We start from the raw sequence: 27068 nt of genomic DNA, 5'->3' as shown, positions 1-27068 counted from the left end.
AAGTAGAAAAAGAAGTGTGCAGCTCGTGTTTAAAAGGAAAACAAGCAAGACAACCGTTTCCATCTGCTACGTCTTACCGCGCATCAAAGGTACTAGAGCTAGTACATGGGGATCTTTGTGGACCAATAACGCCATCAACAGCAGGAGGGAATCGTTATATATTCGTGCTCATTGACGATCACTCGAGGTATATGTGGACTATACTCTTAAAAGATAAGTCGGAAGCATTCGAGAAGTTCAAAGTATTTAAGAGCATTGTTGAAAGTGAAACAAACGAGATGATCAAAACCTTGAGAACAGATAGAGGTGGAGAATTCACAAGTAATGAGTTTCGAGAGTATTGTGAAAAAACAGGAGTTCAGCGACATCTTACGGCTCCATACACCCCGCAACAAAACGGGGTGGTCGAAAGGCAAAATAGAACCTTGATGGGAATGACAAGGAGCATCTTAACACACAGAGATGTACCTAAATACTTATGGGGAGAGGCTATACGACACTCTACTTATCTGATTAACCGCATAGCAACAAAGAGTTTGGAGTTACAGACACCATATGAAGCTTATAGAGGAAGAAAGCCAAACATCAAACACATTCGTGTGTTCGGCTGCGTTGCCCATGCTAAGGTAGAGAAGACAAATCTGAGAAATATTGATGAAAGGTCTCGTACTCTTGTACATCTTGGAACCGAACCAGGATCTAAGGCGTATCGATTGTTTGATCCCACACACCAGAAGATAAGTGTTAGTCGAGATGTTGTGTTTGAAGAAGACAAATCATGGGATTGGAACAAGATTGTTCGAGATAAGATGCCCCGAAGCTTTGAAGTTACACTTGGAGAATACGGGAATCAAGGACACAAGGAGATTACGAGTGATACAATCTCATCTGATACGAAAACCCCCGAGAAAATAAAAGAAGAAACCGAGACTGAAGTTGAAACAGAGGAAACAGAGACTGCAGAAACAGAGGATGAAACAGAGGAAACAGAAGCAGAGCCTCGACGATCACAAGAGCCGTTAAGAAACCAGCGTACCTTGACGACTATGTTTGTCTTGCAGAGATAGAAGGGGAGCGACTTCTACTATTATTGAATGAAGAACCATGGGACTTTAAGACTGCAATGGAAGAACGGGTTTGGCGTGTCGCATGTGAAGAAGAGATAAACTCTATCATTAAAAACAGAACGTGGGATCTTGTTGATCTTCCACCAGGAGCAAAGGCGATTGGGTTAAAATGGATTTTCAAAATAAAGAGGAATGCAGATGGAAGCATTAACAAGTATAAATCAAGACTTGTAGCCAAAGGATACATTCAACGTCATGGGATTAACTTCGAAGAAGTCTTTGCGCCAGTTGCACGCATAGAGACAATAAGATTTCTGATTGCTTTGGCTGCATCAAACGGATGGGAGATCCATCATTTAGATGTCAAAACCGCTTTCTTACATGGAGACTTGAAGGAAGATGTATACGTTAAGCAGCCAGAAGGTTTTGAAGTTAAGGGAGAAGAGAACAAGGTGTATAAACTCAACAAAGCCTTACACGGTCTAAGGCAAGCTCCAAGAGCCTGGAACGAGAAACTCAACAAAGTCCTTGAGAAATTGAAGTTCAAGAGGTGTGCGAAAGAACCTGCATTATATCGGAAGAAAGAGTGTGATCATCTACTCTTGGTCGCAGTCTATGTTGATGATCTATTGGTCACTGGGTCTGATCAGAGGATGATACACGGTTTTAAAGGGGAGATGTCGAGTAACTTCGAGATGAGTGACCTTGGTTTACTAACTTATTATCTCGGAATAGAAGTAAGACAAGAATATGGGAGGATTACATTGTGTCAAGAGAGATACGCTAACAAGATCTTGAGTGAGACAGGCATGAGTGAATGCAATGCTACACAGACTCCGATGGAGTTTGGTCTGAAGATGTCAAAAGCAGAGGAAGAAGATAACATAGATGAGAAGGATTACAGACGGACAATTGGCTGCTTAAGCTACCTGTTACACACACGGCCAGACCTTGCATTTTGTGTAGGTCTACTTAGTAGATATATGCATAATCCAAAGGTATCTCATGGTGTGGCGCTAAAACATGTGCTAAGGTACTTAAGAGGAACAACGAAGTTTCGTTGGGACTTGTATACAAGAAAGCAAAGGATATGCGACTGGAGGGGTTCAGTGATGCAAGTCACAACGTCGACGATGATGATGGTCGAAGTACTACAGGCCACTTATTCTATCTGAATGACTGTTTGATAACGTGGTGCTCACAAAAACAGGAAACAGTGGCATTATCGTCGTGTGAGGCTGAGTTTATGGCTGCAACCGAGGCTGCAAAGCAAGCCATATGGCTTCAGGAGTTGCTGGAAGAAATCGATGGAAGAGCAAGTGATCGAGTGGTGATAAAGCTGGATAATAAGTCTGCCATAGCACTGACTAGAAACCCTGTATTCCATGGCCGGAGTAAACACATCCACAAACACTACCATTTTATTAGAGAGTGCATTGAAAATGAGTTGGTCGACGTTCAACATGTGCCGGGAACAGAACAGAAGGCGGACATCTTAACCAAAGCATTGGGAAGGATTAAGTACAAAGAGATGAAGGATCTTGTGGGAGTTCAAGACATAGAAGAAGCTAACTTCAAGTTTAAAGGGGAGAATGTTGGAGATAAACATGAAGATAGCTTGGAAGCTAAGCAATAAGTAATCCTAAGAGTGTTAGGAATATGAGAAGTTAATACCTAAGAGTTTAGGAATAATAGAAACTATATAAAGAGTTGCAAGAGTGTTGCATCCAATAGAGAGTTTTATAGTTTGTGTGAGAGCTTGAGTTTAATAAAGAGAATTCTTTATATTGAGATCTTATACAAACCATTGAGATAATAAGTTTCAAATTTCAAATACCAACCCGGTGCAATGTACAATAGAATGAACAATCCATCTAAAAACCAAAAAAAATCAACAGACATGTTCTTGGATCAATCAAAAAGTTTCTTGCAATAGTTTCTTTGAGATCAATTTTATTATAAACAAATTTAATCAAGTCATACAAGACAATAAACAAAAACTTTTGATCAAAAAAAAAAACAAAAACTTTAATATTATTATCAAAAAGTATCAAAAACATATAAGCCTCAGCTTTGTTATTTTAGAGAAACTCTAATAGGAAAGGATATTTTATAAACTTAATCTGAAATCATATTTGTTTAACAGATCATCACAGGACAACCAACACAAAGAAACGGACAAATTGCTTGACTACGGAACACTATCAGCCTGATACAATCAGGTAAAAATGAAACAACACACAGTGCTAGCCAACTCCTGGTTCTTATGAAAAAGAAATTAAAATATCAAGAACTTTTTTTTTTTGATCAAACAAATGCATTACTTAATAAAAGAGTCTGCAACTCAAGCAAGGCTGACTTCGCAAGGTTGTCAGCAAGTGAGTTTGCAGCACGAGAGATAGAATGAAAAGAAACTACAACAAAAGAGTTTTACAACAGCAAGATATCATGAAGAATATTTTGAAGAGAGATGTCCATCTCCTGCTTGTTGATTAAGGTTATCAGGATAGTCTGTGTAGACTTGAAGGTGATGAGAATTTTCTAATTGGCCGAAATACGCCAGAGCCATAAAAGCTCCTTTTAGTGCGTTTGAGCACATTACGCCTACAATCTGAACACCCACTAATAGTTTCGTAAGGATTAAATTCTTCCCTGTCAAAAGCCATCGTAACTTCAAGCTTCCTTCCTCCCATGTAACTTCCATCAAGTAGCAAAGCCTTCCTATGATCTTCTTTCAGATCAATGAAAGCAAATCTGTAAAAAAAGAACTAATAAATATCTTGGTTTACATTTAACTTTGAATTGTCACAAAAAGGAGGACAAAGTAACAAACCCTAAGCTAGTAAGGCTGTAACACTTGAAGGGAACAAACACCCTTGTGATCTCTCCACATGAACCAAAATGTTCAATCAATGCCTTCTCGACTTTATCCCTACGCATAGAGGGATCATATCCCTTAACGAAAATGGTATTCTTATTATTTGGTTGATACTTCCGTGCCAAAGCACACTCTCTTTCGATTGTGGACTTTTCTTTTGAGGTTTCTTTCACCTACACATGGATCAACTATAAAGTGTCAAACAAGCTACACAAAATAAAAATAAAAGTAAAGACTTATATTATGTAAGGAACATATACCGGTAGGTTTTTCATAGCTCCAGCCATTGTCAATAATGTCTCATGTTGTTTTTTCATAGTTTTAGTCATCTCTTCGATAGATTCTCTCAACTCTGTGATTTCCTGCCAATAGAAGAAAAAATGAATAATAAAGAAATCAGCAAAAACAAATCTTACGAAAGGCTAGACGAGCTGTAATGGAGAGTTTAGAGATTATTTATTCACATCATGGGCCTCTTTTATGCTTGCGGCCAGTCTACCAATAGTGGCATCATGAACAGCAGTCTTTTTTCTGGACGCTCGAACTTTTTTCACTAACATAGAAAAGAGGGATATGAGATCAGTACAGCAAAAAGCAAACGACATAACAAAAAAATTCTATTAAAAAAAAGACAAAAGAAGGTTTCGTAGATTGAAACAACGTCTTTACAAGAATACACACGACAATGAATTGTATGATGAGAATATTGATCAGTACAATCTATAATATATTTCAATCAAATTGTATGCATTTAACTGTTAAAAAAATAATTAATCTAGATTTAAGTCTAGATAATGGTACATGGCTACTTGTACATTCAGTCCGACCAAACTAAGATATTATAGTTTGCAACAAGCTTACGAAACTGATTAGTCAATGGTTTTTCCAAACAGGAGAAGTAAATTGCTTACCTTTCCGCGAATGTTTGGTGGCCTCGTGAACGGTGGATCTCTTGCGCTTCTTTTCGCCTACAGAGAAACATATCAAAAACAAACACTTGAGAAGAGATCTTACGCGGATCGCAAATAAGAAATCCAGTTTATTACCTGTCCTCGAATCACTGGGGTCATGTGTGTGCTCAACCTAAGAAAAAAGAATAACCAAAAGCAACCATTAAAAAAAATTATTGAATCAGAAGAAAAGAGAAGATGAAATTTACATCGGTGGATGTGGAGCATTTTTTGAGCCTCATGCCTTCTTTGTCCATGAAAAGTTGATAAGGAAACTAACAGAGCAGCCGCTAGGTTTTAGATAGGAAGTTCGGAGGGCTTCGATTGTGTATAACCATTTTATATCTTCCTCTAAGCAGGCTTTTGTGGACTGCTGTCTTCTATTGCTGGATTTTTTATGGCCCGTCGCCCTTTGAGTTTTTGAAAACCCATTTAATTCAAGTGATTCCACAACATCGGCGTGATTCCAATTTCTTTTTCCTTTATGTGTCATATATTAGATGGTTCTAAATTTCTAATTGTTTTTCCTAATTTAGAAAAAAAATTTAAATCTTTTGTATTAAGTATTAACTAGGGGTTAACCCGGATTACACCCGGGACAATTTTGATTTTTCAAATATTTTGTATACAATTATTTCGTTGGATGTTGTATTCTGAACTATATGTTTTGTGAATTTATGAATATTTTATATTTATAGTATGCATAATAAAGAATTTGAATATTTTTTGAGTTTGAAATTATTTTATTTTACATTGATATAAACATTTTTGTGATAGTTGAATTTTTTTCTTTGTATTTTTTGTGATTGTTTAACCTTTGAAAGTTTTGTATATATTTGAACTCTTATTTCTAATTTTTATGGGATCTAATAAATATTTTCCAACGGAACTTTATATTATAGAATCAGAACATTTGATATTATATATGTTTTTTCTTTTGACTAAAAATATTTTTTTCCTATCATTTTGTTTTTGAAAATTGGCTTTCAAATTAACCAAATAAAATGTCAATTAAAAAGAACAAAACTTAGCTTTACCCCCTAAAGTGAACTTCTACATTCACCCACCAATAAAAATTAGTTAATTGAGATTTGATATCTCTTAAAAAAGGAAACCAAGTAATAAGAATTTAATAAAATACAATTATATTTTTAGATAAATAAAAAATAGTAGCAATTATAAAAAAAAAAAATTTTTAATATTGATAAATCCGTCAGAAAATACTAATCCCTAGACCCTAAATTCTAAATACTAAACTGTAAACCCTAAATTCTAAATATTAAAGATAGGATAATTATATGAATCAGTTGATATACAACTATAAAAATTGAATCCTTTTGTGTTTAGCATGCCTAAATTAGAAGTTTTTATCATCATTTGGCTTTGTTTTTTGTATTTTTATATTTATACCCTTGAAGCAGTTTCATGCCATGATTTTTCGTGGTAGATTTGGTTGTGTGCTCCATCTATGAATTCTTTTGTGATTATCACATTTTCTCTTTGTTAGCATCATGTTATTTTGTAAATTTTAAAGTTTCGGCTTGTGACAGTGGGGTCCTTTTCATTATGTTTTGGCAACGCCACTATTGTTGCTTTCAATATCTTGCTCTGTGTACATCTTAAAGATCAATATGGTATACTCTTTAACTTGTAATATTAATCGCGGCTGTGTTTATGCATGGTGTGTTTGTTTATGATAGATGGTTGTGTCCCTCACTACTTGTGTTGCAATTGTTTATGATGAAAGATTTGGTTGTGTCTTACCATTACTTGTGTGTGTTTATGCCTGGTGTGTTTGCTTATGATAGATTTGAACTTGGTTTCTTAGTTATTGTTCAATAATACTTAGCATCATTCCAGAAAGTTGTAACTCGTTATGTTTTCTTTACTTTTTGTTATTAGGAAAGAATGATTCTTGCTCATTTATGTGATGAGCTGAAAGGAGAAGACTGAAAACAGTCATGTGCATGGTAAAAAATCTATAATTTTCACTCGTTATTCTCTCCATCTTACTGATTTGGAAACAATATATTTTTATTTTCAAAATGCAATCTCTACTCTATATTTCATTTGCAAACGCTATAACTGCAAAATTGAATGATGAATATATTTTTTGCATATTTACATTTTTCTGGAGAATGTGCAAGACACTTATACCTAGAGATGAATAAACTATGAGTGATGAAGCCATATGAGAAATATTTCATGTAAACTGATTCTTCACTGTCTGTGAACTTGTCCTTTTTTGTAACATTTTTTTTTGTAACACAAATGTGAACTTATCTAAACATATTTTTTGTATAAAAGAGGTTTTTACTATATTTTATGTAATATTTCTATTTGTCTTTACGATAGAATTTTAATGTAAATCTTTAATTTTGTATATTTACTTATTGTTTATTTTTTTCTTATATTGTATGTTTACTTATTCTAATTTTCTTGCTTTTATATCAAATGATAATATTTTTTAATGTAGTATTTATATTTCTTATATTGTATGCTTGTTTTTCTTATAATGTTTATTTACTTATAAAAAGATTTAGAAATAATAAAAGTGTACAAATATACATTTTCAGATAGATGTTAATGTAGTTTTTCCATTTCTTATATTGTTTATTTAATTATTATTTATTTTTCTTATATTGTGTATTTACTTATTCTAATTGTTTGGCATTTTATATCAAATCGTAATATTCTATTGATAGATGTTTAATGTAATATTTCTATTTCTTAATTGTATATTAATTTACTTATTTTTTATTTTTCTTATATTGTATATTTACTTATTATAATTTTCTTGATTTATAATGTATGCTTATTTTTCTTATATTGTTTATTTACTTATAAAAATATTTGGAAATAATAAAAATCTAAAACAGTAATTTTTTTAAGATAGGTGTGTAATGTATTTTTTACATTTTTATATTGTATATTTACTTATTTTTACTTTTTCTTATATTGTATATTTACTTATTCTAGTTGTTTTGCTTTTATATCAAATATTAATATTATGATAGATGGTTAATGTAATATATTTATTTCTTATATTTCATATTTGATTATTATTTATTTTACTACATATGTTCAGATATATGTTTCATGTCGTTTTTCTATTTCTTATAATGAAAATTTACTTGTTTTTAATTTTTTATCTTGTATATGTACTTATTCTAATTTTATTTATTTTATATCAAATTTTAATATTACAATAGATGTTTATGTAATATTTATATTTCTTATATTTTATATTTAATTATTATTCATTTTCTTTATATTTCATATTTACTTTTTTTAATAATGTCAGGTGGCATCTTTTGGGGAATATTACATTTAGTTTTTTTTGGAAATAATAAAAATGTAAACTAAATGTAAACTAAATGTAATACTACCGTTTCTTATATTGTATATATTTTTATTATAATTTTAGAATTTATTTATTTAACTTTTAAATATAAAATGGTAATAATACATTATGGACATTTTAATGCAATATTTCTTGTATTATATTCTTTTTAAAAAATAATAATAATAGTGACATGATGCATCTTTTAGAGAATTTTTAACGTTGATGTGGACGCTCTATGGAACCTCAAAAGATTTTTATATTTTATATTATTATTCATTTTCTTTATATTTCATATTTACTTATTATTTTTTTAATAATGTCAGTTGGCATCTTTTGAGAAATATTACATTTAGTTTTTTTTTAAATAATAAAAATGTAAACTAAATGTAAAAAATGTAATGCTACCATTTCTATAGTATATATTTTTATTCTAATTTTCGAGTTTATTTATTCAACTTTTAAATATAAAATTCTAATAAAACATTATGGACATTTTAATGTAATATTTCTTATATTATATTCTTTAAAAAAATACTAATGTCACGTGTCATCTTCTAGGAGAATTTTTTAACGATGATGTGGACGTTCCCTAGAGCCTCAGAAGCGAGCTTTTAATAGCATAGGCATCTTTTGAGAAATATTACATTTAGTTTTTTTTTTTGAAAATAATAAAAATGTAAACTCAATGTAAAAAATGTAATGCTACCATTTCTATAGTATATATTTTTATTCTATTTTTCGAGTTTATTTATTCAACTTTTAAATATAAAATGCTAATAAAACATTATGAACATTTTAATGTAATATTTCTTATATTATATTCTTTAAAAAAAATACTAATGTCACATGTCATCTTCCGGGAGAATTTTTTAACGATGATGTGGATGTTCCCTAGAGCCTCAAAAGCGAACTTTTAATAGTATAAATGTTTAATTATTCTAATTTTCTTACTTTTATATCAAATGATAATATTGTTTAATGTAGTATTTCTATTTCTTATATTGTATGCTTGTTTTTCTTATAATGTTTATTTACTTATAAAAATATTTGGAAACAATAAAAGTGTACAAATATACATTTTCAGATAGATGTTAATGTAGTTTTTCCATTTCTTATATTTAATTATTATTTATTTTTCTTATATTGTGTATTTACTTATTCTAATTGTTTGGCATTTTATATCAAATCGTAATATTATATTGATAGATGTTTAATGTAATATTTATATTTCTTAATTGTATATTAATTTACCTATTTTTATTTTTCTTATATTGTATATTTACTTATTCTAATTTTCTGGCTTTATATTGTATGCTTATTTTTCTTATATTGTATATTTACTTATAAAATATTTGGAAATAATAAAAATCTAAAACCATAAATTTTTTAAGATAGGTGTGTAATGTATTTTTTTTACATTTTTTATATTGTATATTTACTTATTTTTACTTTTTCTTATATTGTATATTTACTTATTCTAGTTTTTTTTGCTTTTATATCAAATTTTAATATTATGATAGATGGTTAATGTAATATATATATTTCTTATATTTCATATTTAATTATTATTTATTTTACTACATATTTTCAGATATATGTTTGATGTAGTTTTTCTATTTCTTATATTGAAAATTTACTTGTTTTTTATTTTTTATCATGTATATGTACTTATTCTAATTTTATTTCTTTTATATCAAATTTTAATATTACGATAGATGTTTATGTAATATTTATATTTCTTATATTTTATATTAAATTATTATTCATTTTCTTTATATTTCATATTTAGTTTTTTTTAATAATGTCAGGTGGCATCTTTTTCGAAATATTACATTTAGTTTTTTTTTGAAACAATAAAAATGTAAACTAAATGTAAACTAAATGTAATACTACCATTTCTTATATTGTATATATTTTTATTATAATTTTAGAATTTAGTTACTTAACTTTAAATATAAAATGATAATAATACATTATGGACATTTTAATGCAATATTTCTTGTATTATATTCTTCTAAAAAATAATAATAATAATGACATGTGGCATCTTTAGGAGAATTTTTTAATGCTGATGTTGACGTTCTATGGAACGTCAAAAGGTTTTTATATTTTATATTTAATTATTATTTATTTTCTTTATATTTCATATTTATTTATTATTTTTTAGTAATGTCAGCTGACATTTTTTGAGAAATATTACATTTAGTTTTTTTTTGAAACAATAAAAATGTAAACTAAATGTAAAAAATGTAATACTACCATTTCTATTGTATATATTTTATTCTAATTTTCGAATTTATTTAATTAATTTGTAAATATAAAATGGTTATAATACATTATAGATATTTTAATGTAATATTTCTTATAATTAACTTTTAAATATAAAATGGTTATAATACATTATAGACTTTTTAATGTAATATTTCTTCTATTATATTTTTTTTTAAATATTACTAATGCCACATGTCATTTTCCGGGAGAATTTTTTTATATTTGTTTTTAAATAATCTAATGTCACATGTCATTTTCTGGGAGAATTTTTTAACGATGATGTGGACATTCCGTGGAGCCTCAAAAGCGAACTTTTAATAATAATAAATATAGATTTAGTAACAAAACTACAAACTATACTAAAACATATATGCGTTAACAAACACTAACATGCGGTACTTAAGACTTGACTGGTTTTTCCGGTACCACCCACAGACGCATTTTTTTGCGGATGGTAGCGGTTAATAGCATTTCAAAACAATCATACAAACCCGTTACAAATTGGTTCAAACCACTCTGCCTCTTAAAATAAAAAAAATTGATTCTAGTTAGTGTTTGATTTTGCAAATAGATAAATAAGTATAAAATATTTTTAAAAAATATTTTAAATTTTTTAAAATTGAAAATTTAAAATGGAAATATTATAAATTAAAATAATCAGCCTTACACCAGCAGAGAAAAAAGAAGAGATGGGTTAGATCCGGAGAAAGAAAGAAATCATAAAAGAAGAGATATGAGGCAGATCTGGTTAACAACTCCTAACAACGGTTCAGATTAAAAAATTAACAATTCTCGCCTTCTTATTTCTTTGGTTAACAACAATCTATCTTTCTTATTTTCTTTTTTTTTGAGTGCCACAATCCACCCTTCTTGCTTATTTTTAAAAATATATATGATCTTATTTTGACTAAAAACAAATGATTTTTAATATTTGTATATAGAAATAATTGTTATATTTTGGATTTATGATTATGATTTAATTTCAATAGGTTTTAGTTTAGTAATTATATTATTTGAAAAGATTAGATTTATGACTTTGTAGGGTTTAAGCTTGGGGTTTAGGGTATTATATTTAGGGTGTAGATTTAAAATTTAGTGTTTGAGGGTTAGATTTTAAATTTGATATCATATTTTTAAAATGATATTTTACACAATATCTGGAAGAACAAAATTATTTACAAAATATAGAGAAAAGCCTCCAAAAACAAATAAGAACGAGAAAATAGATTCAATGAGAACAAAATGTAAAACATTAAATATTATTTGCCATGAAAGTTTTTCAACCACGACTTTTCTTCTCTTCTCTGAATCTGGTGGCATTTTTCCTCCTACAAAACAAAATTATAATCATCATAATAGTATACAAATTAATGAAAAAAAAGATTTGCAGGAGACTATTACTATTGACTAACATTAACCAATGTTGTTGTGACAAACAACAGCAGCCTTTACGATGTGAAAGACGTGAAGCAGTTTGTCCACTGTTGTAATCAGAATCTAGAATGGAATTTGTAACGCCCCGACCGCCCACGGCTAATGGGCCATCCACGTCCATTCTCTTGGTCTGTGGGCCCCATCCCATCCGACGGTCAGTCGTTAATATTTTCAAGGCTCGAAATCATTGTTTACTGACTCTGCAATCACCATCCGACCTTTCTCTGTGTTTTGGTCTCACTTACACGGTATCGCGAATCACTTTTCGATAGGTCACTCATCATTTCACTACTCCAGCTCAAACACGCTTAACTCTGGAGTTCTAAACGGATGTGTGACGGAAAAGGTAAGTCAACTTTGGTGACATAGGTAGCCAAATCAATTCTCTTAAGCCTTTTCACATATCACAATTCAGGATGTTACAATTCACCCCCTCTCAAAGAACGCAACGTCCTCGTTGCGCCCCATGACAGGTCTCAAGACGCCTCTCAGGTCAGAACTGAGACGGCTAACCAGCTCTGATACCACTTGTAACGCCCCGACCGCCCACGGCTAATGGGCCACCCACGTCCGCTCTCTTGGCCCATGGACCCCATCCCATCCGACGGTTGGTCGTTAATTTTTTCAAAGCTCGAAATCATTGTTTACTGACCCTTCAATCACCACCCGACCTTTCTCCGTGTTTTGGCCTCACTTACATGGTATCGTGAATCACTTTCCGATAGGTTACCCATCCTTTCACTACTCCAGCTCAAGCACACTTAACTCTGGAGTTCTAAACAGATGTGTGACGGAAAATATAAGTCAACTTTGGTGACATAGATAGTCAAATCAATCTCTTAAGCCTTTTCACATATCACAACTCGGGATATTACAGAATTATTGTTATATTAGAGTGAAACACTGAGGAATCTCAACACACTTCTCATGACACTTGGACTGATATGTTTCATGACCTTTTTGCACTCAGACGAGAACAGAATAAAATCCAAAACCAATAAACAATGTCATTAAGAAACTATACACTTATATTTGGTTATGGTTTGGACTTTGGAGCACACTTTCGTTGACCAGAAAAAGAGTTCAAACACACTGATTCCATAGATTGACAACAAACTAATAAAGAGATTCACAATTTTTCATGAGCCTATTGTCGTTAGAGAAAAACTCAAATCTCAGAAATCAATCCATTGCTTTAAGAGAAAAGAACAAGCTTTGGAAACAAGAGAAAGACATACAAGTGTTAGCTGAGATGGATCTTGTTGTTGATGATGATCCATTGCTCTCAATTACAAACTAACATGTTTTATTTAAGAAGATTTTTCGAAAACTCTTCTTAATTTTTTTGTTAACAAAAAAAGTTAGAAAACTTCTAGTGAAATCTTCTATTAAGGCACACATAAAAAGGTAAATTGCAAAACTAACCTAGCATTAAGCATAAGACTTCTGTAGAAGTTTTTTGCATCCAGAAGTCTTCTTCACAAATAAAACTGAAAAAATATTGATTTCATACATTGAACTCGTGAGATAACTTGTTTAACTTCTCCAAACACACATAACTTCACCACAAAAGTGATCCATTTGTTAATGACCAAGATGTAAAATCATTTAGTGGGGTCACATATGTTAAGGAATAAATGTAATAAAGTCATTAATCAATTAGCCTATTTAAGTGGTCACTATTGTGAATAAGGTAAAGGCTTGGGCATAAGTGTTATGAAATATTTATACGTGGATATCTTAAGTAATTTATAGTTTAATGACGGGCTGAACTATAAATTAATTCTCTATATATAGAGGGTTATGGTCCGCTTATGTCTATTCAATCAGAGATTCATATGGTTAATGGATTCATCTTGATGAATTAGTTAGAACTTTGCATGATAATACAGCGGAAACCTGTAATTCATGCAACAATCTAATCTACACTGAACCCACACCTTGTTCCTCCAATCAGCCCACAACAACACATTGCCTGAGCTTCTTAGTTCCCGTAATTTACATGAAGTCGCCATATTCCGGAAGTCCCAGAAGGACAGACTCACTCCTAACAGCACCACCAAGCTTGTCTTTATTACTCATAAGGTCGTTGAAATCGCCAGTAAGTATCCAAGCATGACACTTTGAAACACTCAACTGCCTTAGCTTATCCCAAACATCTCTTTTCTTTCCGTTACAGGGTCACCGTACACACATGATAGGAAGAATGTAAGAGACCCCATCCCCACTTGTAAATCGATCACACGCTTATCCTTACTTAATACTGGAACCACAAAATTCTTCTTCCACAAAAAAAAAGTTGCTCACGCTCCCTCCTTGTGTGAGAGATTCGATTCGGTGTGGAGGTGTTCTTCTTTACGGTTTGCAGTTGATCATCCTCAAGGCTTCTCAGGTTTTTTTCTTTTTTTTTTTAGTGGCAGCATCATATGTTCAATTTTGTGATATGCTAAGTGGGACTCCCTTTTTCAGGTTGGTTCTGGACTAGTTGGAGATGATGATGCGTTTACTTCTGGTGGGACTATTTCTGCTCGAGTTGAATCATCTTACATAATCAACTTGCGTGATCTCGGAATGAAACACGTCAAAGATTTTGTTTTTCTACATGGTAAGATACCTTTCTCCACCTTATTTTGACTTGTCAGAGTAAGTAGTTAACTACAAATTACAGTGTTGCAGTGAACTCTGTTCTAAATTGTTGGTTGTAGATGGAATACGACATCAAACAGCTTGTATATTTCCTATTTTTATCCAGCTGATGCATTTCGTTATGCGCAACTGTATGGTGGATTTGATTTTATTTTAGATAGCTAACCGTCTTACTTTTTAATTCTGGTTTTCCATATAGTCATAATGTGAATACATTAAGTGGTCCTTCTTCTAATTATTTTTTCTGCCATCTTGTGTCTTGTTCAGGTTATATTGAGCCTGTAATTGTAATCCTTCAGGAAGAAGAGCATACATGGGCTGGGCGAGTTTCGTGTAAGCACCATACTTGCATGCTTTCTGCTCTTTGCATCAATACGACATTAAAACAACACCCAGTCATCTGGTCAGCTATTGTATGTTCTTTATTTTCCTCTTTTTATGTTAAAAATGTTTCTTCCCAAGAAGGCAAATATTTGAATATACTTGGTAATCTTTTTATGTTAAAAATGATTATTGTATGCTCAATGTTGTTTCATGACTAGGCTTTTCAATCAACCACTAAGAAATCAGATGCATGTTGACTTTTCTTATTTGTTCCTTGTTTAGAATGCTCAAAGGTTTTGGAGAATATTCATAGAATAACAAACTTTTTATGAAAATCAGTCCCAATCATACTTATTCCCATTCTTTCGGTATTTTCCAGAATCTGCCCCATGATGCCTACAAACTACTTGCAGTACCATCTCCCATCGGTGGTGTTCTTGTGTTGTGCGCAAATACAATCCATTATCATAGTCAGGTAATTTGATATCACAGCTTTATCTTTTCGAAGCTAAAGTCTACAATTATTTACACATCTGAGATACCATATTTTCTTGTAGTCAGCCTCCTGTGCTCTGGCACTGAACAATTATGCCTCCTCAGCTGATAGCAGGTGCACTTTTCTCGCGCACTCTCCATTCTTCGAAATCTGCCCACAACCTTGCTTTAGAATCCTATAACTTAGAATTAGAATTGTAAAACTCTGTTTATAGTATTAACCATATTTATTTTCTTTTGTGCGTCTATTTCTTCGAGTCAAGAACTGCCTGCATCAAGTTTCAGTGTGGAACTCGATGCTGCCCATGGAACCATGTGGCCATTTTGTCAACGAAGTGTGGGGAACTTTTGCTGCTGACTCTTATATATGATGGGCGGTAATATTTTGATTTTTTTATAAATTTTTGCTGACGCTTGTTAATTTGGCCGCAACTTATTTTATTTATAAAATGTGAAACTGAGTGCTATTTTCTGCCTTGAAGTGCTGTGCAGAGACTTGATCTTTCCAAATCAAAAGCCTCTGTGCTTGCTTCGGTTAGTCAACATCTTCTCTCAATATATTTGTGCTTCACTTTGGATCCAGTTGAATTAGAGAATATCTAAGATGTATTGCCGAATTTCTTGCAGGACATTACTAGTGTTGGAAATTCCCTTTTCTTTTTAGGTAGCCGTTTGGGAGACAGTTTACTGGTTCAATTTTCCTGTAGATCTGGGCCCGCAGCATCCTTACCTGGGTTGAGAGATGAGGTCATAGTTGAATCTTTTTATGCTGGTCAGGGTATTAGTTAAATGCTTATACGGAACTTGTAAAGCTTCTTGCCTAATTTTATGCAGGATGAAGACATTGAAGGTGAGAGTCATCAAGCAAAACGTCTGCGGATGTCTTCCGATGCTTTTCAAGATACAATTGGAAACGAGGAGCTTTCATTGTTTGGTTCAACACCAAATAACTCCGATTCATCGCAGGTAGCAAGTTCTGCCTTTGTTAGAGTTTTGTAGAATATCATGTTCAGTTGGGGTCATCTTCTTAGAAAAAGCTCAATAAAGCCACTTATTTTCTATCTCTAAATGGCATTACTATTTGAGTTGGGGTTCTTTTGCGGAACATTCTCCATTTCGCTATCTGCTATGTGCTTTCAATAGCACATAAATTAGATAAAAAAAGTAAATCATGTTGAATAGAGAATTAGTAGTTTAGTTACTGAAGAAATAGTTTGCCTTTGTAAAAACTGCAGCATGTATCATGTCAATAAGAGTTAGATAGCTATGTTCTCATTTCCATGAAGTTTCTCATGTTTTCTTTTTCAACATATGCAGAAATCATTTTCATTTGCAGTGAGGGATTCACTAGTTAATGTTGGTCCAGTGAAAGATTTTGCGTATGGCTTAAGGATAAATGCTGATGCAAACGCCACTGGGATTTCCAAACAGAGCAACTATGAACTGGTGAGCCGTTTGTTTAGTAGTTCTTATATAATACTAGCCGTGGAAATGTTTTATATAAAATATAACATTCTTAGGGTTGTCATTCAAAAACGTCTATTTTGAAGTATCCTTTTGCTTAACAATGAAATCCTTTGTTTCACAATTTTTTAGTGTTGAGATGCTTGCCTCATATTTTTTCTGAAACTAACAAACTAAATATATGTAACTTGGCGTTAGGTGTGCTGTTCTGGTCATGGGAAGAACGGTGCTTTATCTGTTCTTCGGCAATCAATTAGACCGGAAATGATTACTGAGGTATGCCTATCCCAAATTGTTTCTGGTATATGAGATGAAGGGGAAATATACTCCTATTACTATGGCTTGGACGTAATTTCATATATACTTCTTTCAAAATTAGGATGCATTAGTTTATAGTGAGCTCCGAACAGAAGGCTGTATTAGGACATTCTCGCGGGTTTATATCTTTCACAATCTCTATCCACCATTGGAATATTTCTGTTTATTAATGATCTGGGAAAGAAAAGTAAAAAAAATATGAGCGAGTGGCATGTTAAGCACGGTATTCTGCATGTTCTTGTTGTAGGTTGAACTTCCAGGCTGCAAAGGAATATGGACAGTTTATCACAAGAGCTCCCGTGGTCATAATGTTGATTCGTCTAAAATGGCTGCTGATGAGGATGAATATCATGCCTATTTGATTATAAGTTTGGAGGCTCGCACTATGGTATATTTTACTTCTATGTTTTCGTCCCTTTTTCAGCTTGCTGCTCGCTTTCTCGCTTCCGAGAGGTGCTTTAGCAACTCAACATCATTAGATCTTCCCATTGTCAATAGAATTACCTTCAATGTTTGGCTTTTCAGGTACTTGAAACTGCTGACCTTCTCACAGAAGTCACTGAGAGTGTTGACTACTATGTTCAGGGAAGAACAATTGCTGCTGGAAATTTGTTTGGAAGGTTAGCTGCCATAATATATTTTTGCTGCATCTTGTGAGATGTGTTTGTTGTAGAAGCATTTTTTTCCTTTACATCTATTTTATTATTAACTCCATGTGCTGTCTACTAAGCTCTATCCATGGCTTCTTTCTAGTCATTGAACTGTGTCTACTACATACAGTTGTAAGTGATAGTAAATGGTATTATAATAATTTCTATGTTTCTTTTTCAGACGTCGGGTAATCCAGGTGTTTGAGCATGGTGCCCGTATCCTGGATGGTTCGTTTATGAATCAAGAATTAAACTTTGGAGCTCCTAATACAGAATCCAATTCTGGTTCTGAAAGTTCCACTGTCTCATCTGTTTCAATTTCCATGTTTCTTTTCTATTCTTATTGTTGGCATCTAGACTATCAATTCCTTTGAAAAGGTAACTCATCTCATATTGACATAAACCAGGGAGTTTTGAAGATTTGCCAATTGCCTTCAGCATCAGTATACGATAATTATTGGCCAGTGCAAAAGGTGAGTTCCATTTTCAGCGCTTACTGTTGCGTCTGTTGGTTGGATAAGAAAAATAATTAAGTATATGAGGACTGATCACGTTAATGCGTCATATTACTGTCTAGGTTCCTCTGAAGGCCACGCCTCACCAAGTTACTTACTACGCGGAGAAGAACTTGTACCCGCTGATAGTATCATATCCGGTAAGCATATTAGCATGATAATATAATCTACATTTTACCACCTAATCCGAATTGTATCTTTGGTTGCATTGGATGATTTCTATTCTTTTGTGGTTGAGATGGGACGATAAGGCATTTAGGGCATCACATGCAACATTAATCGGGAAATTTAAATATTTCATAGGTTCCCTAAGCAATGTGGCAACTTTCCTCAGCTCTCAGTTTTGCCCTTTTCAGCTATCGGGAATTTTCTTAATTTAAATTATCAATTTGTTGCCCCTTCTAGAGCAGGGTTCAGAAATAAAAAAAAAAACAGGTTTCGAGAGCTCTAAATTCAAATGGATGCGTCTGAATTTCATTCATGATTATTACATATACCTGATTTTGGTTGACTTCCTTAGTTTCAGCAAATATTATTAGGTCCTGCTTGTTTGCTTTGTTTATAAATGGAACACCTGAGCTAATGCAATTTGTGCATGCGTATTTATTTGTTTTCTTTTTTTTTTCTTTTGAGAAGAAAGGAAGTTCTGTGCCAGTTATGTATTACCTGCCTATTTATCCCCTATATATTAAAGGAGAAGCATTTTAAAGCTTTCCTTAAACGATTTTGGTGAGAATGCATGAGAAGGCTCGGATCCACGTGTCACTCTGTGAGGGAGTTTAAGAAAAACGGATCATTTAATTATTTGCTTTGTTTCTTTATTTGCTTCCATTATAAGAAACGTAACCAATTTTTTTTTCATTCATGTGCGAACTGTTTGTTTGTACATTCGTTTTGTGCTGCGTTGACGTTAAACGTTTAGAAACAACTACATTTCTAACTTATGGTTTGAATCCCCATCTCAGCATGTGGATAAAATCGTACGAAATTCACCACCACGAAGCAGAAACACTTTGAAGCATTATCTCTCTACGATGGAAGGATCCGAGTCATCGTTCTCTCCCTTCGAGTTTTGCCGTCTTCTGTCGCGTGTTCTTGACCTCGAGATCGATGAGGCAGCCCTTAGCATAGACGAGGAGGACAAAAGTTAGGGAGAACATACAACTGGCTTGAACTTCAGTTGCGAAGGCCAAATCGGATGAGTTTGCCGTTTGCAAACAGGGAGAGCTAAGGGACGAGCAAACACGGAGAGCTAAGGGACGAGCAAACATCAGTCCCGAGTAACTATGGAAGATTGAGAGAGAGAAGGAAAAGATTTGATACGTTTACGAAGAATAAACTTTATGTTTTTCACAGTCTCTACACTTATTTTTTGTTGTTCTATAGGTCGACCATAATTATCTACAATTTTCATGTTTTTGTAGAACCGAGCTGCTCGTGGAGCTGATGTTTATATCCCTGTTTCTCGGAAGCATTACGTTAGTAATCAAGTTGTGATCAAACATTCAAAGGAAGTCGTGTATTTTGACAAGGCAAGTGGGTGAAACAATTGCTGCTATGGTGATTTGCTGCTATTCAAAGGAAGTCTTGCATTCAAAAGAAGTCTTGCATTGTGATCAAACATTTGCTGCTATGGTATAACCATAGTTTTTATGTAAGTAATATTCGGAGTCATTTGCTTCTCTGCATAGCCAAAATTGGATTGAACGAAGCAGTAACATTATAGTCAAGTTTGATAGACTGTCATGTATTTTTTTGTATGCTATAGTTTGGTTATTTGTGCACACTGATGTTTCATGTATGTAAGTTATATGTTGTATGAATTTTTTGAAGCAAAAAATAAAGAACTATGTGTGTCTTCTTCGCGGAAGTTTAATAACCGAAACAACAGCTTCAACTAATAAAAGGGTTCTCTTCTCTTTTTTGTCAAGTAAGGTTATAGAAAGAAGTTAAATAGACGTACAGTGCAAGAAAACACATTTGTTTAACTACTTTATTGGCTTAGATCACATTAGATTATAATAATATCGAGCAGATTCTGTAAAACACATATGTTTGTTTAATACATACGAGAACGTTGTGCATGTAAAATTTTTTGCATTTAATTGAATCAGTAAAAAAATTATAAATTTTTTTCTTGCTTACCATATTTACCTACTAAATATTTGTCTTGTTTACCAAGTCTCAAATCAGTAAAAAAAATGTTAAATATCTAAACTTCGCACTTATAAGATATCTATTTAACATAATCTAATTTTGCATTTACTTTCGTATTGCCTTTCTTATTAGCAATAATATTGCAACTATATAAACTAAAACACTATAATTACTTTATTAAAAACACAAATAAAAATTATAGTTTGCATAAACCAGATTGTAACAAAAGCTTAGTGTGACCAGCTTAGATTGTAACCTCGATTATATAAATTAAAACACTTTTTTGACTTTTCAATTACAATTGTTACATAGATAAGTAAAAAAAAAGTAATAATTATAGTCATTACGTGTAAATTTAGATAAATCTAGACCGTAAACCATATCTTATAAACAAATCACACCAAATCAAACTGGTTTGATTTGGTTTGATTTGCACAGCTCAAACCAAATCATCAGTTGCTTACATAATTGGTTTGCTTACATAATTGGTTTGATTTGCACAACTCTAACTCTAACTACATAATGCATCATCAATTATCTTAAAGAAAAAGTAAATATAATTTTGAAATCTACATATAGAAAGACATATATGAATAATACTAATGAGTTTCATTCCATTATTGGCAGTAAGTTGTATATATTTTTCCTTATAGGGAGAGTTTGTGAATATATTTCTTTTTCTTGAAAGGACTTTTATAAAAATAAAAATATATATAGAAGAAACAGGAAATAAATAAATAGTTCAGAATTTTAGGTGTGAGCTCTTTCCTTTAAACTAAGAGATAATGCACAAACAAGGCAACAAGCCTTTCTTCTTTCTTCAACAATAAAAACATGGCTACAACACCAGACCAGACCCTGCAAAAAAAAGAGAAGAAAACGTGACCTTCCCATCCATGTAGAGAGAGAGAGAGAGAGAGAGAGAGAGAGAGAGAGATTTAGTGTTTAGTGTATATCCAAGAATTTAGGGTTTAGTGTTTGGATTTTTACCCATGGGTTTAAGCTTTGTCCATGGGTTTAGGATATAGTGTTTATGATTTAATTTTTTGTGACGGTTTTAAAATTGTTAAAAAATTTCATCTTTTTGCAGCTAATAATATTTTTCTTTTATTTTAAAAACTTAACACAAATTATTATTAATTTATTTATTATATTTAAAAAATTGTACATTAATTGGCAAACTATGATTAGTTGGTAATTCACCCAAGAAAAATTCATGATAAAATATTAAACTAGGAAACATTTCCATATAAATAAAAATTGTGGTAGTTAAAAGATAATCGATAAATTAAAAGAATGTTTACATTTTTATATTTTTCAAAAAAAAAAAAAAGGTTTACGATGAAGGGGATACCAAGAGAGAGAGAGAGAGAGAGAGAGAGAGAGAGAGAGAGAGAGAGAGAGAGAGAGAGAGAGAGAGAGAGAGAGAGAGAGAGAGAGAGAGATTTAGTGTTAAGGGTATACCAAGAGTTTACAGTTTAGTGTTTAGGAATTATCCAAGATTTAGGGTATATATCCAAAGAATTTAGGGTTTAGTATTTTGATTTTTATCCAAGAGTTTAAGTTTGTCCAAAGGTTTAGGGTAAAGTGTTTAATGTTTATGATTTACTCTTTTGTGACGGTTAAAAATTGTTAAAAAAATTTATCTTTTGGCAGGTACTAATATTTTTATATTATTTTAAAAACTTAACACAAATTATTATTATTTTATTTATTATACTCTAAAAACTGTACATTAATTGGCAAAATATGATTAGTTGGTAATTCACCCAAGAAAAATTCATGATAAAATATTAAACTCGGAAACATTCCATATAATAAATATTGTGGTAGTTAAAAGATAATCCATGAATTAAAAGAATGTTTACATTTTTATATTTTTTCAAAAAAAAAGGTTTACGATGAAGGGGATACCGAGAGAGAGAGAGAGAGAGAGAGAGAGAGAGAGAGAGAGAGAGAGAGAGAGAGAGAGAGAGAGAGAGAGAGAGAGAGAGAGAGAGAGAGAGAGAGAGAGAGAGAGAGAGAGAGAGAAAACTACGATCCACTTATGCACTTATAATAATAACGTAACATGTAGTATATGAATTAGACATATTGATACATAGAGATTGAGAAAGAATTACAATCTACTTATATTTATACTAATATATATAAGGGGTAATATATGAATCATATGAATGCCCGCACGCATGATATGATCGTAATTACCTTTTTATCTTTTTCAAAAAACTAAAAGGTTTATGATGAGAGAGGGAGAGACTTATATGTGGATAAACCTAAATGAGTAAGATACAAAGATACAACGAGAGTGAAATATAATTACGATCCACTTATGCACTAATAATAATAGCTATACATGCAATATATAAATCATATCGATGCCCGCACATGCATGATTTATTATTTCATATTTCAAAGTATATGATAATAATTTAAACCTCAAAGTTAAGTTGGTTGTGTAATGTCTAAAAGGCTTATAGTTTTGAACCACAAAGACTGAATGGAGAACAAATTTAGTTTTAGTAATACATAAAACATATGAATCGTATTTGAATAATACATATTTATATGAATAATACATAAAACATCTGAAGAACAAATTTACTTTTAATAATACATAAAACATTTGATTAGATATTAATAATGTTTATACATAAAACATAAGAATCGTATTAATGCCCGTGTGCGGGCATTAATACGATTCGTAATGTTTAAAATAAAAATATGTTAAAATCTTAATCTTATTTTTTAAACACTCATTAATACTGATAAAATCTGAGAGAGAGAGAGAGAGAGAGAGAGAGAGAGAGAGAGAGAGAGAGAGAGAGAGAGAGAGAGAGAGAGAGAGGAGAGAGAGAGAGAGAGAGAGAGAGAGAGAGAGAGAGAGTAAGATGCAAAGAAAGAAATATAGAACAAGTTTGATTACACAAAAAAATTTACGTACATAATAATTTGATTATATATTAATAATGTTTATACATAAAACCTATGCAAAGAAATATATAAGTGTGATTACACAAATATTTACGTACATATAATTTGATTAGATATTAATAATATTTATCTTACTCGAATTAGATATTATACACAAAATCAGTTCTTCTTACATGGTTCAACGAATACAGCCAAGTTCTGTGAAATCCTTACATGTTTGAAGTCAATGACCTACGAGGAAGGTATGTTATTATACAAAAATCATGCATATGAAAATCAAATTGTATAATAATAATTATATCTTTATACGCAAGTTCTTGCAAATGAATCAGAGTAAGATAAATCACACCAGTGATATGTATAACCTATTGAGACTATGGAAAAAGAAGTTTATGGACAAACTTTTCAAACCTCAACAGTTAAGGATTTGTATAGACATCGAGCCATTCTCACTCCCACAAATGATGAAGTGGATAAAATAAATGATTACATGCTTTCGCAGTTGCCAGGTAACATGTTTTGTGTTTACTCTTATGTTCCAGTAAATTTTTACATGTCACTAAAATAAAGGATTTACATATGTTTCTATCTCAGTGACGTCTATGCCGTAAAATCAGCACCACCGAGATTAAACACCAAAAAAACACACAAAACCCAAATTCCAAACTATATATATATATATATATATACTTTCTAATATTTTCAAAAAATTACTGATCTAACAATCTCATCCGCGCAAGGCGCGGATTACTACCTAGTTCATTATTATTCTGTCGTATTAATACAAGCAATATCGTTGGTCTCTCCTTTTTGCAGGTCAGCAAGCCATTACATCAAGTGCTTTCTTCACTAGTTGATCAAGAAGCTGAGCAGCAGATTGACAACCATAATCTGAGCTCTGATGATCTCCAACGACCATACACTGTTGAGGAATTTGAAATCCCAATTTTGGAACCAGAAAGATCTGGTGGCCCTTGGGAAACTAAAGCCACTATTCCAATGCAGAGCTCAGAACATGCACTCACTGTGCGAGTTGTCACACTTCTTGTAAGTTAGCTACTAAGCCTGCCTAAAGTCATAATATTGTTCTCTGCCTATTGAATAATGTTTCCGGGAGCATATGGAGGGGTGGGTCAATCTAATTAATGTCCTTGTTTAAATTGCAATAACCAAAGCTCGTTTTATTACTACCTGGGTGTTTCAGAATGCAAGCACAGCGGAGAATGAAACACTTCTTGCTGTTGGGACTGCTTATGTCCAAGGGGAGGATGTTGCTGCAAGGGGCCGTGTGCTGCTTTTCTCTTTTGGAAGAAATGGCGATAATTCTCAAAATTTGGTATGTTTAGTTTGACCTTATTCATTTTCACCTTAGATACTTGGATTTATTCTGAAGCCACTTTGTCAATAGGTTACTGAAGTCTACTCGAAGGAACTAAAAGGAGTTGTATCAGCTGTAGCCTCCATTCAGGGTCATCTTTTAATATCATCTGGTCCTAAAGTCACCTTGCACAAATGGAATGGTACTGAATTAACTGGTGTTGCTTTCTTTGATCCACCGCTCTATGTAGTCACCATGAATGTGGTACGTTTTACTTTCCTAGCCTGGCTTCTTCTGCGTGGTTTTGGCTTTGTTGCACATGCTAATTTTATCTTTCCTTGCACAGGTAAAGAATTTCATCCTCCTTGGTGACGTCCATAAAAGCGTATACTTTCTGAGCTGGAAAGAACAAGGGTCCCAACTTAGCTTACTAGCCAAAGATTTTGGATCCCTCGATTGTATGGCTTCAGAGTTTTTGATTGATGGAAGTACGCTTAGCCTGGCTGTCTCCGATCAGCAAAAGAATCTCCAGGTTAGCATCCCTCTTATCGCTTTTTTAGTGTGTACGTGATGTGATCAAAGGCCTTTACTTATGGAACATAGTGAAATACTCTCAAAAACTGACGTTATACTGATCCCCAACAGATATTCTATTTTGCGCCGAAGATGTCGGAGAGCTGGAAAGGTCAGAAGCTTCTGTCAAGGGCGGAATTTCACGTGGGTGCGCATGTGACAAAGTTCCTGCGTCTGCAGATGGTTGAATCTCTTAGCGCGGATAAAAAAAGTCGATATGCTTCGTTATTTGGTACCCTAGACGGCAGCTTTGGTTGCATAGCTCCACTAGATGAGGTCACATTCCGTAGGTTACAGTCTCTCCAGAAAAAGTTAGTGGATGCTGTTCCTCATGTTGCCGGTCTGAACCCACGCTCTTTCCGTCAGTTCCGCTCCAGTGGGAAGGCTCGAAAACCTGGGCCTGACAGCATAATCGACTGCGAGCTACTCTGCCAGTAAGTTTCTTACCGCAGTCTATATGTTGAAACCAGTAGTAACAACCATATATGTTACTTGTAAACCGTATGGTAGCATGATCATTGGCGGAGATGATCCTAATGGTTTTTAAAATGTTTGCAGTTACGAGATGCTTCCACTAGAGGAGCAGCATGCACTTGCTCAGCAGATTGGGACAACCCAAGCTCAGATTTTCGCAAATCTAGTTGAGCTCTCTGTCGGAACCAGCTTCTTGTGAAGGTCAGATCGTAATGCGTCGTTTGTTGTTCTCCATGGACGACAGGAAGAGAAGAAAAATAAAAGGCATGCTTGCTTAATGTTGTACATAAGCTGTATGGTGTGGTAACTGTCATGAACGTTGATGTTTTGTTGCATTTAGATTATGTTAAGAAGATTCTTCTCCAAACTCTGTTTGTTTCATGTCTACATTGAATACGTTAAGATTTAGACACTATCTTAACTACACAACTTTGTTTAGTTTTGAGTATTATAGAATTCGGTGTACCAATTAAAATTTCACTAAAAACAGTGAACATAGTGAGACAGTGGTGATTATAAAATGGTAAAAAGCTTTTAAGTGTGTGAAGAAGCAAATGGGCAGGCTTGATGATTATTGTGTCCAGCACACAAATAGCAAACACGTGCGCGTACTCACCACTCCACGCTCAAAAGAGAGAAGCAAAATGGTACAACAAAGTAGATGAGTCTTCAGTTTTAAAAGCACAATCATAGTAACATGTTGTTGTCTCTCTCTGCAGCCTATCTTGCTTTCTTTCCAATGTCTACTAATGGGGATCTCTAATATAAGAATATATGCAAGAAATAAACGGAAACCTCGATTAAAGAAGTTTTTTTTTGTTTCACAGAAGAATATGTTTATACGTTAATTGAACATGTAATTAACCTTCAATTAAAAGAAAACTAGATCTTGACCCGCACAACCGTGCAGGTATTTATTTTCCAGTTATATATATATATATATATATATATATATATATATATATATATATATTTATTTTAGATCATTAGCGCCATATATTTTTAATGTTAACAATATATTTAAATGTTTACGTAATTATTTCAAATATAATAATTTTATAGTTACATGTTATAGTTAATCAATAAGTTAAAACTGTCACATGTATTTGTCGCTCCTTATTATATATTTATCTTATTGTATTTGTACTTACTTATTGAAGAAATAATATATGCATGAAACAAAATATTTCAAATTTATTTTTGTAAACTTATGCTCAATTTTGAGCCGCCAACCTTTAAAGCGGAGTTTTATTT

At 32.5% G+C, this 27068-nt stretch overlaps 1 protein-coding gene and 1 pseudogene across 1 annotated transcript; one reads left to right on the top strand and one right to left on the bottom strand.

Moving 5' to 3' along the window:
• Nucleotides 1-3345: 3345 nt before the first annotated feature.
• On the bottom strand, nt 3346-5246 carry LOC108840245 (nucleolin 1). The gene is made up of 7 exons (XM_018613084.2): nt 5105-5246; nt 4992-5028; nt 4857-4913; nt 4410-4498; nt 4206-4307; nt 3901-4118; nt 3346-3821 (listed from the first exon to the last, which is right to left on the bottom strand). Exons 1-7 carry the CDS (start codon nt 5150-5152, stop codon nt 3569-3571), a joined length of 804 nt encoding a protein of 267 aa, XP_018468586.1. The 5' UTR covers nt 5153-5246; the 3' UTR covers nt 3346-3568.
• Nucleotides 5247-13948: 8702 nt separating this feature from the next.
• LOC108833389 (cleavage and polyadenylation specificity factor subunit 1-like) lies at nt 13949-26173 on the top strand (annotated as a pseudogene).
• Nucleotides 26174-27068: the final 895 nt, after the last annotated feature.

Source organism: Raphanus sativus, chromosome 2 (genome assembly GCF_000801105.2).
Source record: "Raphanus sativus cultivar WK10039 chromosome 2, ASM80110v3, whole genome shotgun sequence".
Lineage (NCBI taxonomy): Eukaryota > Viridiplantae > Streptophyta > Magnoliopsida > Brassicales > Brassicaceae > Raphanus > Raphanus sativus.
The sequence above is the reverse complement of the archived record's forward strand: the minus strand, read 5'-3'. Positions and strand labels throughout refer to the sequence as shown.

Coding starts and splice junctions, on each gene's coding strand:
- LOC108840245 (XM_018613084.2), bottom strand. CDS start 5,152: ATGGACAAAGAAGGCATGAGGCTCAAAAAATGCTCCACATCCACCGAT. Junction 5,029..5,104: donor AATGCTCCACATCCACCGAT/GTAAATTTCATC, acceptor CTTTTTTCTTAG/GTTGAGCACACACATGACCC. Junction 3,822..3,900: donor TACAGCCTTACTAGCTTAGG/GTTTGTTACTTT, acceptor CTTTTTTTACAG/ATTTGCTTTCATTGATCTGA.